This window comes from Patagioenas fasciata, chromosome 3, assembly GCF_037038585.1.
Source record: "Patagioenas fasciata isolate bPatFas1 chromosome 3, bPatFas1.hap1, whole genome shotgun sequence".
Classification (NCBI taxonomy): domain Eukaryota; kingdom Metazoa; phylum Chordata; class Aves; order Columbiformes; family Columbidae; genus Patagioenas; species Patagioenas fasciata.
Window position 1 is genome coordinate 120042268 of NC_092522.1, and position 14736 is coordinate 120057003.

At 36.9% G+C, this 14736-nt stretch overlaps 1 protein-coding gene across 1 annotated transcript in view; it reads left to right on the top strand.

Moving 5' to 3' along the window:
• Positions 1–14736, top strand: part of SUPT3H (SPT3 homolog, SAGA and STAGA complex component) — a 281071-nt gene that overhangs the window by 138046 nt on the left and 128289 nt on the right. The window contains 1 exon segment of the mRNA XM_065835220.2: positions 3754–3838. Within this exon segment, the coding sequence (XP_065691292.1) occupies positions 3754–3838 (85 nt within the window).

The window sequence follows — 14736 nt, forward strand, 5'->3', positions numbered from 1 at the left end:
CTCTGTGCTACTATTTTAGTTCTGTGAAAATCCATGTAAGTTGATCACCCCCTTGTAAAAATATTTCCATAAAACAGACAAACCTTTGAAATTGGATCTTCTAAGAAGGCTTTGTTATTGTATGACATGTCTTATGGGTAGATGTTCCCGGTGTAAGGACGTTCTTCCATATCGTTTTGCTGGTTTAATGCACTGCTAGTGTTATATTTTGATCTGTTTTCTCTTCAACTTTTACCTGTGGGGAAACAGCTTTTTTTTATTTTCAACAGAATTTTTATGTGTTTCATAGGAAGACTTATTTATACTTCTAGGAATGGAAGTTGCTTGAAAAGACTCTCTAATGAACCGTTAAAAGCAAAGCGCACGTGAAATGAAGTTTGTAAGTTACATTAAAACATCAGGTTCAGTTTCGGTTCCAAGAAGCGCGGGCACCAAATTTTTGTTTCTTTTTTTTTTTTTATTATTTTTTTAGGGTTTTCTTTTTGGTTCTTAACCTACCTCGTATTCTGCAACTTGGCAAAAATCTGAGTTTCCTGACTGTTAGTTTAGTGTTTATTCTGCTACGCAGAAGTACAGTGGCAAAAGTGAAGAAAAAAATAGAAGAGTTTATTACATTAACTGCTTCTGCATTTGTATTTATAACCTCTGGTAGCAGAAAGGGGTAAAAAAAGGTTGTATTTGGAATCTTAAAGAATATTATCCTATAAGGCTATTAGAATCGAGGAATATATCAAATGCTATACAAATACAATTTACAAGGACTGAAGCTTTACATTTTGTTAGTGTTTAAAAAATCCCATATCCATTGCAAAGGAAAAGGAAGCGGCTGTGGGTAGGTGTGGTGGGTTTTGCTTATTGCCGAAACCACCGTGCCAGTATCTCGTTTTCTGTGTGTGGGAAAGAAGTTGGCAGAAGTTACATGGGAACGCAGTGAAGGCAAACTGAGATAGAAACAGTGTTTGAAGGTAGAAAGAGTGCGAGGGAGGAAGAAAGTAGATGCATCTGGAACTTGATTCTCTACGTAGCGCGGTTGATTTTGCGTCTCTCTTCTCCACGTTTCAGCATCGCCTCTGACGTATCTTTTTGCATCAGGATGAAGCAATAAGATTTTATATTTGTCTCCGCTCAGATCAACGTGCTGCATCTCGATTGTGTCTCTTCTGCTTCTCGTGCCATTTAGGGAGCTGAGAGTTACTTGTGAGAGAGATTTCTAGACAGACAGGACCGACATCTCAGCACAGAGCAGCATCCTGCCCCAAAAGTGGAGTTTTGTTCTTGCACTGTGTTGTTTTCGGAGAAGAAAATCAAAAATCTTCCATGTGTATATATGGGATGCTTGGCAATAAAACTGTGAACAAAATACATTTATGTTCGACGGGATAATGCTGGCAACCAGGCGTTTACGACTCTCTTACATAGTTGTTTTATTTTGCATTCTAAGTCTTAGAAAGAAAAAATACTTGTACATATTTAAAGATCACTAAGTAAGAATGAACAACAGATTGTGGTGGTGAGAACTGAATTCTGTTTGGTTTTATATACCTTGTGTGATTAGAAAAATAAAAGGTAAATTTTCTGTTGAATTTACATATGCGCCTTACTATAAAAAACACAACAAAACAAAAACCATCAGTTTTATCCCATATGAGCACTAGTTTTGAATCTGTGATGGTTTTAATATCACCTTAGGTTCCAGTGTAATACGGTAATAAATATTTCTAGTTTTATATGTGTTTCCTATATAATATCCAGGTATTTGCAGTTTATAAAATACTTAATATGATCTGGATTGTTTGCTGCACTTATAGTCCTAGGAAACACCTGACATTATAATTCATGTATGTGTTCACTCCTACATGGGAGAGAGAAAGTTATTTGAGTTGTGCTGATTTTAGAGATGTTGTACAACACATTATAAAACATGACCATCTCTCTAAGATGTCGATAGTCTCAACAGGGGAGGCAAATGATAGGGAACAAATAGAGGGTGTAATTTCCTCATGCTATGACTAGTATAGTATGATGGGTTATGCTGAGATGTTGCCCGATCAGTTCTTGTGCTCTTTCAAGTATCAAGCTGAAGTTAAATCATTAGAATTTCAAATGCTATTTGAAGGACACTGAATAGAATATCGTTATTAGAGAAAGGAGAAAAAAAACCTACTGTATAACTCTTTAGTTGTTTATAGATGAAATATTGTTTTATTAGATGATAGAAGAACGCTTGTGTAAGGAAATAATTGCAATATTCACCAATAAAAATTTAAATCTTGCTTATAAATAAATTTTCACTATTTTTATAAGAAACTAGTTTTATATCTAGCTTGTGCTATTTCATTTACAGTGAATATGTTTTACTATACCATTTTTCTTATTCTAAAAACTCAGACGTAGGAGGAGAGATAATATTTTTTAGAAATTCCCTGAGGAAGTATTTGAAAACATAGTGAGTTGACTTCCACTATGATGATGTAAGACTGGAATCATTTAAGTGGAATTGAAGGTTCCACTTAAATATGAGAAGAAACTTCTTCATGGTGAGGGTGTCAGAGCCTGGCCCAGGCTGCCCAGGGAGGTTGTGGAGTCTCCTTCTCTGCAGACATTCAAACCCGCCTGGACACCTTCCTGTGTAACCTCAGCTGGGTGTTCCTGCTCCATGGGGGGATTGCACTGGATGAGCTTTCCAGGTCCCTTCCAATCCCTGACATTCTGGGATTCTGTGAATAGCATTTTTTTAATTTTGACATGTGTGTAATGATAGGATGTTTTCTGTGAGCCAATGCTGGACCCCAACAAGTGAATCGGTCAGCCCCACCTGGATCTCGTAGACATTTCAAATGAAGTACCCCTGTACTCAGCTTGGCTCTGGAGCTAAAACCCACCATCCTAAACTGAATGAACAGTTTCATAGGGTGTCAAGGTTTAGGACATAGGGCTTATAGGATGTTGGATGGGAAAAGCTCTGGCTCTGCAGTGGGTCAGAGGTGCTACAACCTGAAGGTGTGGAATTCAGATCTTCTACGGCATCTACAGCCTCTTTTAATAGGTTGGTGGTGGCCACTGTCCGTCGCAGATCAAAGGCTCAATCCCAGGTTTAGCTGAATACCAGCAGCTAAGTCAGGTGTAGAGACCAACTCCTGGCATTAAAGACAAAACCATGCAAAAAGCCCGTGGTCACAATTTCTCTTTTAATGACACCTATTAGAGTGGCTTTGTCTTTTGTTTGCGATATTATATGAAGACTATAATCTCTTTATGATCTTTTGTCATTTAATCTTGCAATGTAGAGTTTAAGAGCTTCTCATATATTATTATGTATAAAAATATTTACCTTTAGTTCATAGTAGTTCCTTCGGTATCTTAGATTTGAGATAAAATACCTGTTAGCATTTTACATTTTAGAATACTTATTTGGTAATTTCATAGGCAAAAGGGGCTGCAAATACAGAATTACTCATAGCAGTGCACATGCTACTCTTTTTACAAGTGTTCCTACATACTGAATTTTCCTCTCTTTCCTGGATTTTTCAGTTTTTCCCACCGTGTGCATTGGGATACGTTCTTTTGTCCCTTTAACCAGATTACTTTGGTTTATATTCCTTGCAACACACTGAGTGATCAATTTCTTTACATACAGGTGTATTGAGCTTGTTGTTATTTGTATTTTTTTTCCTTTTAATTCTCTGGAGACCACCTACTTTTTGTTTTTTCAAACTAATTTTCATGACCTTGCAATAAACCTCTTTCTTTCAGGTTTTCCTTAGGAGATGCACGCAGGCCACTGCATGAAACTGCAATACTGGTGGAAGACATCGTCCACACCCAACTGATAAACTTGGTAAGAAAATAGATCATACAATAATCCTCACTCTCAAACTCCTGAGAACAGCATGAAATTTTCATGATCAAATGACTAATAACAGGCTTGTAAATAGAGTGTGTGCACTTTGCTTATGGTTATATATGTATTTGTGTGATATCTGCAGCATTATCTAACCTGGGGAATAAAGCCAATTTCTTTTTTTGTTAAGAACTTCAAGTTGTTAAAGAGAAGAAGTTGACTCGTTATCTGAAGACCTCATTGCAAATTTGTTTTCTGTTCTAGTATTTGCATTAATGCATTATTTGCTTAATGTGTATGTTCTATTATTCTTACTATTCGCTGTTTTGCTTTCTGTTGAAATGATGCAGAAATATTGAATATTTTTCCTTATTGAAAGCCATTGAAGATGTTGTATAAACGAGGCTGTTTTGAATCTCGTTTGTCAGTTTTAAATTTGAACCTCTCCACAGTTTTGAATTAAGGTTCAACAGCACCTCTTTAAAAATCAACTACGGCATTTTACACCATGACACGAATCTACCACCTGACATTTTGTATTAAGGTATATTTTTATATGTCAGCTGTAGCTTGGGAAGCATAACAAACTTTTTTTTCATATTATAGTGATTCTTCAAATGAAATTACCAGCGTGAGTGGGTGTGCATATTAAATGGAACTAATGTATATAAATTATACTAATACATATTCTGACTAATATTTACATATGACAAGTCACTGGATCAACTAGAGCTTTGAGCTTCGAGTTCTTTGGTCTTTTCTCTATAATGAGCCCTTTCAGCAATCAGAAGCAGTTTAAAGTTTCAAGCTAGATTCTGTTAATACGTTAACTAGAATTAAAAACTTCAGTAAACTGAGAAAATTCAGAATGGGGCAGACCACGTAATATGTATGTGTGTGTATATAAAATATAAATATTATACATGTATCATTTATATATTTATATATAATTTGTGTATTTTAACATATAATATTTTAATACAAATAAATAAAGCCTCCCCTGCCCACTGTTTGCCTGCACACAGGTACTTTCCTTTAGATTTGCACTTAATCCAGCACTTAATAGGTGGGTTCCTCATCACAGCAAACGCTTTGGGGTCCCTTCCAGCTCCAGGTAGTTTCTTTCTGCTCTTACCTTGGTGCTGTATCCCTGTTCCTGCAACCTCCTGGAGTCTTTTTGATGGGGCTTGTTTGCTTACTAAGCTCCTCTCAGTCTGTCCCTCATGTCCCCTGTGGCTTCTGGGGAGGGGACAACCTCTCTCCCCTCTCCACAGGTTAAACATGCTGCTCTAGGTATATATTTGTAATTCTTGCTCTAGCTCTTAACTACTACAAAATAACATTTTGTTAATGACCCCATTAATTTACGCGAACCGATGGTTACGGCTTCGCTTGTCCTTTAGCAATAAAGTGGTGAAGAGTCTGTGTTTTTATATCCCGCGGAGGCTTAGCTGAGCTGAGCTTTACAGCAAAACGGGGCTGTGGTTCTTTGGACTTCAATCACAGCCCGGCACTTACTTGGGGAATGACCGTGACCCGGGGTTAACCCTGCGTGGGGTGTAAGGAACATGTAGGATTTCCTGACAGAAGGAAGAATGGGAACGGAACGGCAGATAAACAGCTTTTCTAACCTTTCCCCTCTGAGCCCAAGACGGCACTTCATTTCTGAGGAAGTGAAAGTATCTTTAATAGCTCATTGCTTTGACCTCTGACATCCACATGCCGGAACTCTTAAATCAGGAGCTTTTTACGTGCTCCGGGCTTCTGATAGGGTTTTTTGCACATTCGTCATCCTTTGTAACTGCACATCCTTATTGAGCTGTTACTATGTAATAGCTTTAGATGGAGGTGTTTGGGTGGGATTTATATGCGGTACTAGAAAAAAGCAATTTTTATAATTGAAGCTGACTGCAGATGTAAATTTATTGCTTACTACCTGGATTTTGTCACATTACTCATGTTAATGGACTACACAGTTCTCATTATGTAATTTAATGATTTCTTCTCAAAATTCATGTCCATTTTGCCATCTCTAATATGTACAAGGCTGAACTATAGGAATTGCTTTTATGCCTGCAGCACATTGCAAACATCTTTCATGGTAAACATTCGTTAGGAACAGCTCATAATTGTTAAGTCCAGGTTTGAACTTCCAAATTGAAAAAATAAGTTGCCAGTGTAATTACTAATTACCATTGATCGTTTGACTAGTGATATCTCAGAGGTTTATAGTTCCACCTTCCTATTTTCAAAGTATATCTCTGTTAGTTCAGGGTCTGGTTTGGACTGATTTATGATATATGGTCAATTCTTCTAATCACTGTATACTTCATGAAGTCTGGCTGCTATAGCTGATGACTGCACTAATAACTCAAATTCTTGAAAAGCGGACTTTTTTTTTAAGTCTGCGTCACATTTTATGGTGTTTTTTGGTGTATTTTGAACAATACGTACACTGCTTTACATTAAGGGAAATTCTGCTAAAGGTACATACCAATGTGTAGAGGGAAATGAGCTTTTTCAGAGGATGATTCACATCATCCCAAAATTATTTTCTGACTTAGATGAGACGAATCTCTTGAGGAATTTAGTTCCTCAGCTGGCTAATAAAAGGATCCTTTGGTGGTTTGTTGGGGTTTGAATATCTACAGGATAGATAGGGGTAAAAGTGGAGAGGTAAATTCCAACCAATTTGGGTCAGAATGCTGGCATGAGTTTGATAGGTTTTTTTTCTTTTGGATATATTTTAATTATAATAAATGTTTTGTTATTTCCATATCAAACAATATAAACCAAAACACTCTAGAATGAGAGTTCTGTACAATTTTTGTTCAAGCATAGAGTATTTGAAGAGCACAATGAATTTAAGTTTTAATTTGAAATCAAATTCACTGCTGACTGATAGTGTTTGTTTAGTGACTGATCTTTATGTTTTTATAAATGCCTTCATGTTACCCTTAAAACTGTATTTTTCTAATGTATGCTAAGACTAGAGGTTCCAGTCAAGGCTATATTGTTCTTCATGGTTAAGTGCAAGTAGTGGATGTCTGTTATAAGGAAAGTTTTGCCTACAAAAAAGTTTCAATGGGTAATGCAAATAGATGTTAATGAAAAGGGGACGCGCCTTCAGTTTATTTACCATTGGAAGTGGAACGAGGCCTCCTTTAGTTACTCTTTCATCATATCCAATACGATTTGCATGTGCAGTAAGAAGATTTTGAAGCATCTTTTATTAATATAATAATCTATTAATATCTACTAAGATCCTTAGAAAGAGAACTCAAAGAACCTGCTTTAGGACAAATCAATGTTATTCAGCACTTTATCACGAAAATTAGGCTGTAATGAAAAGACATAGAATAGGAATTTTTCTTGGTTATTTAAATCATAGAGTCATTTCGGTTGGAAGAGCCCCTCAAGATAATCAAGTCCAAGCATAACCTAATTCTGGCACTAAACCATGTCCTTAAGAAGTGAAAAGGATCCAGTGAGAAGCAAGACCTCAAACTTCAGTGAACTGCGTTATGTTTCTGAGATATCAAATGGCCTCTGGGAAGAGAGTAGATTTCTTTTTCCATCATGAAAGAGGTTTTAGCAGTAGCACAGTGTTCAGCAAGGGAATATGAAAAATTACACATGTGCACACCAAAAATACAAATGTGCTTATAAACAGCAGAGCTCAAAAGTTCATATAGATATATATATATAATAATAGTAATACTTTAATAATAATACTGTATATTATCATAATAATACTTTACCTACTGATAAGCAACCTTTTCAGTCCATGAAAGCCTGATTGCTCAGAGGGGTGGCTACAACACATCACAACAGCCTTGACCTACATCCTTCAAATATTTTCCCCACTGGGATTCTTTGTGAACGGTGATAAGTCATTGTGAAGACAGACATGAATGATAGAATTAATGTTAATAGAGTTGTGGTTTACTCCCCGTCAGCTAACGCGTGTCTGCTAGAAGATGGACTCTGATCTCTTTGATTGATGTCAAATGATTTAAGTCAAACCCACTTGGTTGGCTCTTTTAGAATGCAGTAGTGCCAGCTTGAAGGAACTTGGACTGCCCAAAATCATGTTGTACATTATATCTGTGTGGATTTTTTTTGATCACTTGCTTTTATCTTCCTATAGAATTTAATTCCATACAATTCATACTGCTGCCTAGTATCTATTATCAATCCATTCTTGTTTCCTTTGTAGGAGCATGATTTGGGTCTTGTGTTACATAAATGCATATATTAACACTTCACATATACACATAGATTTTTTTTTTCTGGTTTATTACTATTAAACATTAGTTGTCTTTTACACAGATAGTACACTTAATTCAAAATCTCAACCAAAGCACAGAACACAGGTCAGCAGGTGAATAATCTATACTGGAATACATAGATTATTTTAAATTGTGTCAGTAAATCGTAGGCAGACCATTCATAATGAGATGCAGAGATTCAGCAGTATGTCAAGTCCTGAGTAAGTCCACAGTAAATCCTGTGGAGTAAATTGTTTTTTGTAGTAGGGACTTAAATAAAGATTGGGTAGTGATTTGAACAAACTTGGAAAAGGAATGGTGAAAATGACACAGACTAGCACAAGGATAGTTTTACTGATAGGGTAAAGATAGGTTTACTGATAGGAAATGCTAAGTACTTAATCATGATCAGCATGAATTTCATGTTTTCAAAGGGCTGTACGTTTTCCGGATGAACGTGGTGTGCTTTCCTCTCTTCCCAGCTGTTAACCATTTTATTGCAGTCTAAAGCAAAAGGGAAAACTCATCTTCACTTGTCCATCCAGAGAAAAAGAGATAATGGCAATGGGATAGGGGAGTAGGAAAAATGAGAATTTAAACTTAAACTGGGCTTAAACTCTGCCAGGGGAAATTTAGGCTGGAGATTAGAAAGCAATTATTTGCAGAGAGAGCAGTCAGGCATTGGAATGGCTGCCCAGGGAGGTGCTGGACTCACCGGCCCTGGAGGTTTTTAAGCTGAGATTGGACATGGCACTTAGTGCCATGATCTGGTCAATGGACTGGAGTTGGACCAAGGCTTGGACTTCATGATCTCTGAGGTCTTTTCCAACGCAGTCCATTCTGTGATTCTGTGAAACAGAAATGAAGACAGAGCTTTCTTGGTACTTTACAGCCTTCTCTGACATAGTTTTTAGGAAGAAATAAAAAGAAAAAAATATTTCACAGTTGTCATTCATTCACAAACTGGATTAGTCATTTTAATGTATGTAACCTCTATGCTGTTCTCAAATCCTTCAGTTCCAGGTTTGTTTACTGTGTTTTTGAACTGTTAGACTCGTAACATTTATATACGTAATTGCAGAATTGCTGACATTCCTTTTAAAAAAGAAGGAATTGAAACCAGCTCGTTCATTAACTGAAGTTGCCCACTGATAAAAAGTGTGAAGCACCATTTGCTCCTGATCCCAAAGATACGTGCGGCTGTCAGTCATGCAGCCCTCCTAATGGGAAAAGTCCTTGTTTTATGAGTCTGTTTTAAAACAGTAATAAAGTTTCCTGTGTAGGACATTAATTAGAAGGGTTATCAAAATAGGACAAACTAATATAATTTGTGATTGTACAAAATAAAGGAAGTTGAGGGTACCAGAGGGACCTAATGAATCACAGGATGGAAACAATCTCCTGGCTAACTAAACATTCAGACTTTGTACTGAGTCGTAGGGTGTATATAGAGCTCGGCAAACCGGAACGTGCTGTGTGTTTACATGGGTGGGATAAAGGAGTTCACGAAAACCATCTGGGAAAAATCCTCTGGCCATTCATTCTCTTCCTACTGTAGAGTAAATTAATGGACACTCATACATCTGCAGCAAACACATGGCACACCTGCCCTGGAAGAACTGGAAAATAAGGCTGTAATGTAAAAAATGGGCTGGGTACCAGCAATGTGCATTGCTTATGTGTGATGGAATGGAAGAGATTTTGTCTCTAGCAAGGGGTTTTTAATTGTTCCCTGTGCGTTTACATCATTTAAATGCAGTCACTATTTAGATTGTGTTATTGCATAGGTAGAAATAAGTAGAAGGGCTGTTTTTCGAAAAACTTTTTTGTTCAGTTTACAGAGTAGTACACAGTAGGTTTTATCACTCTGAGTATATGTTTTTTTCTATATACTGAAGAAATTTGAATAGACTCAACCCATTCACTGCCATTGTATCGAGATCAGATACTGTTACTCCTGTACTGAAGTACAGTGACAATGTCTGTCATTTGTGGATGGAGATGACACTGGTTTAAAGAGGCCCACATCAGACACAAGACACTGTTTTCTCAATATTTTTAATATTTCTTGATTGGCAATCACTTGGCTTTAGATTACTTGAGCAAGTGGAGAGCATTTCATCTTTAATATATTAGAGTATTGCACAATGTCTTTTAAGGAAGCATTTTGTGAAAAATTTAAGTTGGAAACAGTGAAGTCTTGTCTGACTTTTGATGAAGTTTTACCTTTTTTTCTTTGCTAATTTATATGAAAAAGGATGTTCTGGGTTTTCTACTCTAACATTGGCTGCTACTTGTTCACCATATTCAGATGTATTTATTCTAAAGCACAGAATCTACTTCAGGAGATAGTTCAGGAGTCCTAATCAGGGACTCTGGGCTCTCTCTGTATTTTCTCTGAACGTGAGAAAGCACTGGCTTAGTCAGAAGGTTTATTTTCCATGGATCTTTCTGCAGAACCAACACGTGCTATGGGATAGAGCTGCTGCCTTTTGCCTGGTTGTACAGAGATGCTACTCAGTGTCCAGTGGTGATGGACATCACCGATCTGAGAAGTGGAAGGTCTAAGATACCGCCATTAAGAACCCTAAAAAAATCAAACAGAAGGAAATGAATAATTATGTCCACATTATAGTAGCGTTCTTTAGTGAAGGAAAAAAAATCCAGATTGTTGACTAGATTGAATGGAAAAAGGAGTGTGATCAATCTTGTCTTGTAGTGCATAGAAAATATAAAGAATGAAGGTCGTGTAGGCAGCTATAATCCCTGTATTTCCTCATTTTCTATATCAATCTTTGGGCCTTTAATAACAATAGCAGATTTATGTGTGGTGTCCATGTGGGCGTATATATGTGTCTATATATACAGGTCTATTTTTTCCACATCAGATTCCTGTTTAGGCTGTTGAGCAAGAGGAATTAATTTGGTATGAAATTGCACTCATGGAGGCTTTGGAATTTATGGCATTCTTAAATATACATGTACTCAATTACCTTGGCTTCTGGGGCTTTTATGAATCAACTGATGATAAGCTGATCCCAGCTTTAGTTTCCAAACTACAAATACATCCTCTGTTTAATTTTCATATATTCTGTTAGGAGTGCAGCATAGATTAGTAGCTATTGAAATCTCAGATGAGATGAGCTGAGACGTTCAGCGTACAATGTCCAGGATGTGTTTGCTAATTATATTGATGTCATTTATTATTTTGCTGAAGCCCTGTGTAGTTCTAGGTGATTGGCTGTTTAGAAAAGAACGAACAAAATCTAACAGCTTGAAGAGTGATCATTACATTTTTGTTACACAATGTGATGAACTCTGGTAAATAAGGATTTTGTCAATGGTTTTACTCTCTAGTCTCCTTTATTGAAAATGTCTATGATTGAACAGGTCTTTGTTGGGAGTATTTTTGACTTGGCCTAAAAAAATATCTCAAGTAATTTAGCTGGTTTTGGGTTGAAATGAAGGAGCAATCTTCTGTCTGTGAAAAACCATAGTTATAATCCAAGCTTCAGAAATCAAATGGAAAAATTATATTCAGGGTTTTTTTTTAGCTTGTTTGCACAATGTAAATTGAATGAGTACATGAACACGAGAGTAAAGTCCGTATCTGCATGCAAAGACACTTCTCATCTAGTAGTCTGATTCTGGCTGCAAAAGCACATGTGTATCTTTGAAATCAGTTCCAGAATCCAATAAACCCTGGAGTTTTCATTATAATTTTTATCATCTTACTTGTTTTGTTTCAAATAATTGTCCAAATATGTTAATTATCAGTGCCTGGTAGCGGATAACATTCCTTCTGCTTTTCCTCCGAGATCCTCAGTGGATTCACCTCAACAAACATAAAGGCAAACTAACATATTTTTCTATAACTGAGATAACGATGCCAGATCATCTTCTGTGTCAGGGGAGATAAATGGGAACTTCTAGGATGCAACTTTTCATCTGCTAAAGTAGTTATTTAACAGTCTGACCATCCATTTAAAATCGTAAGTAAAGTGAGAGGCATCTCACCTCTAGGATAATCGGCACTAGCTGTATTTAATTTTTTTTGCCATTTTGTTTTGTAATTGATTCTGTCAAACAAAACAGTAAATGTTAAGTTGCGAAAGACAAACTGATTTACGGGTATCTGTGGCAAAAAAGGGCAGTGTTAAATTCTGCGTGGTCTGTAAGTGTAACTCGTAAACCTTAAAGGTCATCTCAGAGTGTTTAACAGAGCAAATTCATTGTAGTTTTTACATCACCTTATCTGATTTCAAGCAAACCTGATAGTTTCAGAGTAACCTTTTTTTAGGAAGATTGGCTTGTTAACAGTGTTATGCAGTTACAAGGAAATGTGGTCACAGCTGGTCCTGGTTTCTTGGCTAATCCACCTGATTGGAAACAACAGGTTTTTGATATTTTTCCATTTCTTACACTGACACCTAGTGTTCAGAGGTCTTGAGTTTCTAATACTGCACTTTTTTAATAGATCACTGTCGATACTGAAGTTCCCCACCTTTGTAAGAATCTTCCATTTCTGTTATTCTTCGAAAGAAAACAAGAATCGAAAGTAAAGGTGTTACCATCATTCAAAACAATTTTGCTTTGGAAATACAAATTGTACACCGCTACTAGAAAACTTGGCAAAAGCTATTTTACTTTTTGAAGAGCTTCAAAATCTGTTTTCTTAATATTTAAATACTTCACTTTTGGCAAATGCAACTCTTTTGAGTCTCCAAGTGTCACTGGCCAACAAAAACAGTGATAACGACAGAAACACTTGGATCAGTATTTGTTTAATTGTGGGGGATGACAATGCTTTTTATTTCTGTGTTCTTTTATCTTCTAGCCACGAGTTCTACCTGGTAGGAGTGTTGATGGCAGCACAGTCCTTGAGCAGACAGAAAATAGCTTGTACACAAACACCAGCACAAGCAGTCTTTTATCTCAGACTTGCAAATAAATGGAGCAACCCAAGGATGGATTGTAACCTGTTCCCAACAATGACAACTGGCAGGGTCACTTACTCTGACTCTTGTACCTGTGATTTAGCCGTATGTTAACTGGAGATCTTTCATGCTTTAAGAATTTAGTGTGTCTGTATCTAAAACTATCAAAGAATTTTTTGTGTCCTAGTGATGGGTTCTATAGAAAAGGGAAACAAAGGTGGAGAAAATGCATATTGAACTTATCCTTTATTTGATCCTACTTCCCATTTTCTTTCCATTGTTTTTTCTGCAGGTGCATCAAGAAGCTGCTTTTCTGCACATGTGTTTCAGTTTTCCTATACACTTAACTCCCTTGCCTTCTCAGAGAACAGGAGGTAGTGACAGTTCACTGAATACCTAGATGATGGTCTCCTTTGAGCTTGCCCTTGATTTCCTACCTGATTTCCTAGCAGGCCAGGATTTTACTATAAAAACATTTTCTTCCCATAAACTTTGGTAAACTGTATTAGCCAGATGTCACAGTTTAATTCTACTACTTTAAGCAGAACCTTTCCCTCCCAAGTTGTCTCTTTCCTTGCAAACCCATCGCTTGCACAGTCTGTAGATTCTTGTGCTCTTCAGATACTTGGTGTTTAAAAGAGCAGTGTGGCTGGTCCAAGACTTTTCACGTGAGGTGGTGGAGTTAGTGGCTTGGTCAGAGGAACAACATAAAGGATAAATTGGATAAAACGTGTCAGGAGCTCTGTACCAACTGATACAGAAATGATCCTCTCAAAAAACTTTACAGTCAATCTAATTCAGCTGAATTGTTTTCAACACAGCTGTTAAGTACAGTGGATTCCATGCAGTAGTTGTATCTGTGATTTACATAAATATTCCCGAACTCCAATCGCTCTGTTTTTATGCACTCTTTCTTTAAATTTCAACATGTAATCTATCAATATAGACTGCCTGGCATGTTAGATGCTGTACTACATCAGTGCCTATCAATAGTTTTATGCCTGTGAACCAGTTGTAGTGTGCTTAGGGAAAAATAATCAGAGACAACAGAGAGAAATGTTACTTGTAGGACATCACTTACTTGGCTTCTTTAGGCATTTGTTTTTAGGGTGAGGTGAATTTGGACTTAGAATGATGATTTGTCTCTAGTAAAGGATGTCTTGGATAACCAGCTCAGATGTAGATATGTATGTTTAGTTAGATATCTCCCACCTGAAAGTAATAGAGCCCCCATGACAAAAACCTCGAAGCAATCAAAATAACAGGAGGATAATGGGAACTTCTCTGATGGCAAAAGGAAATGATAACACTGCCAAAGCAGCAGCAAAGTCAGAGAAAATAAAGACATACTGGAGGCCCAGTTTTCTGGCCAGGAAGAGGCACATAGTGTCCCATATATGAATACTTTCAGGGGAGGGGATTTGTGAAAATTCAGGTTGGAGCTGATCCAAGACAGAGTTAGGACAAGGAAAGTCTGTGCATTTGCTGAAATCTGCATGTTCTATATTTTTTTTTACAGATGAAGGGAGAAAAAGAAACGGGAAAAGATTTGTAGAGACAGGCTGGATTGAGATATGGTCTTTTTAAAAGAGAGTATAGACTGAGGACATCTGTGCATCATGAGCGAAAGTGCCAGAGAGCAAAGAAAAATTGAAAACTAAGTAGGCAGGATATGATGCATCTACCG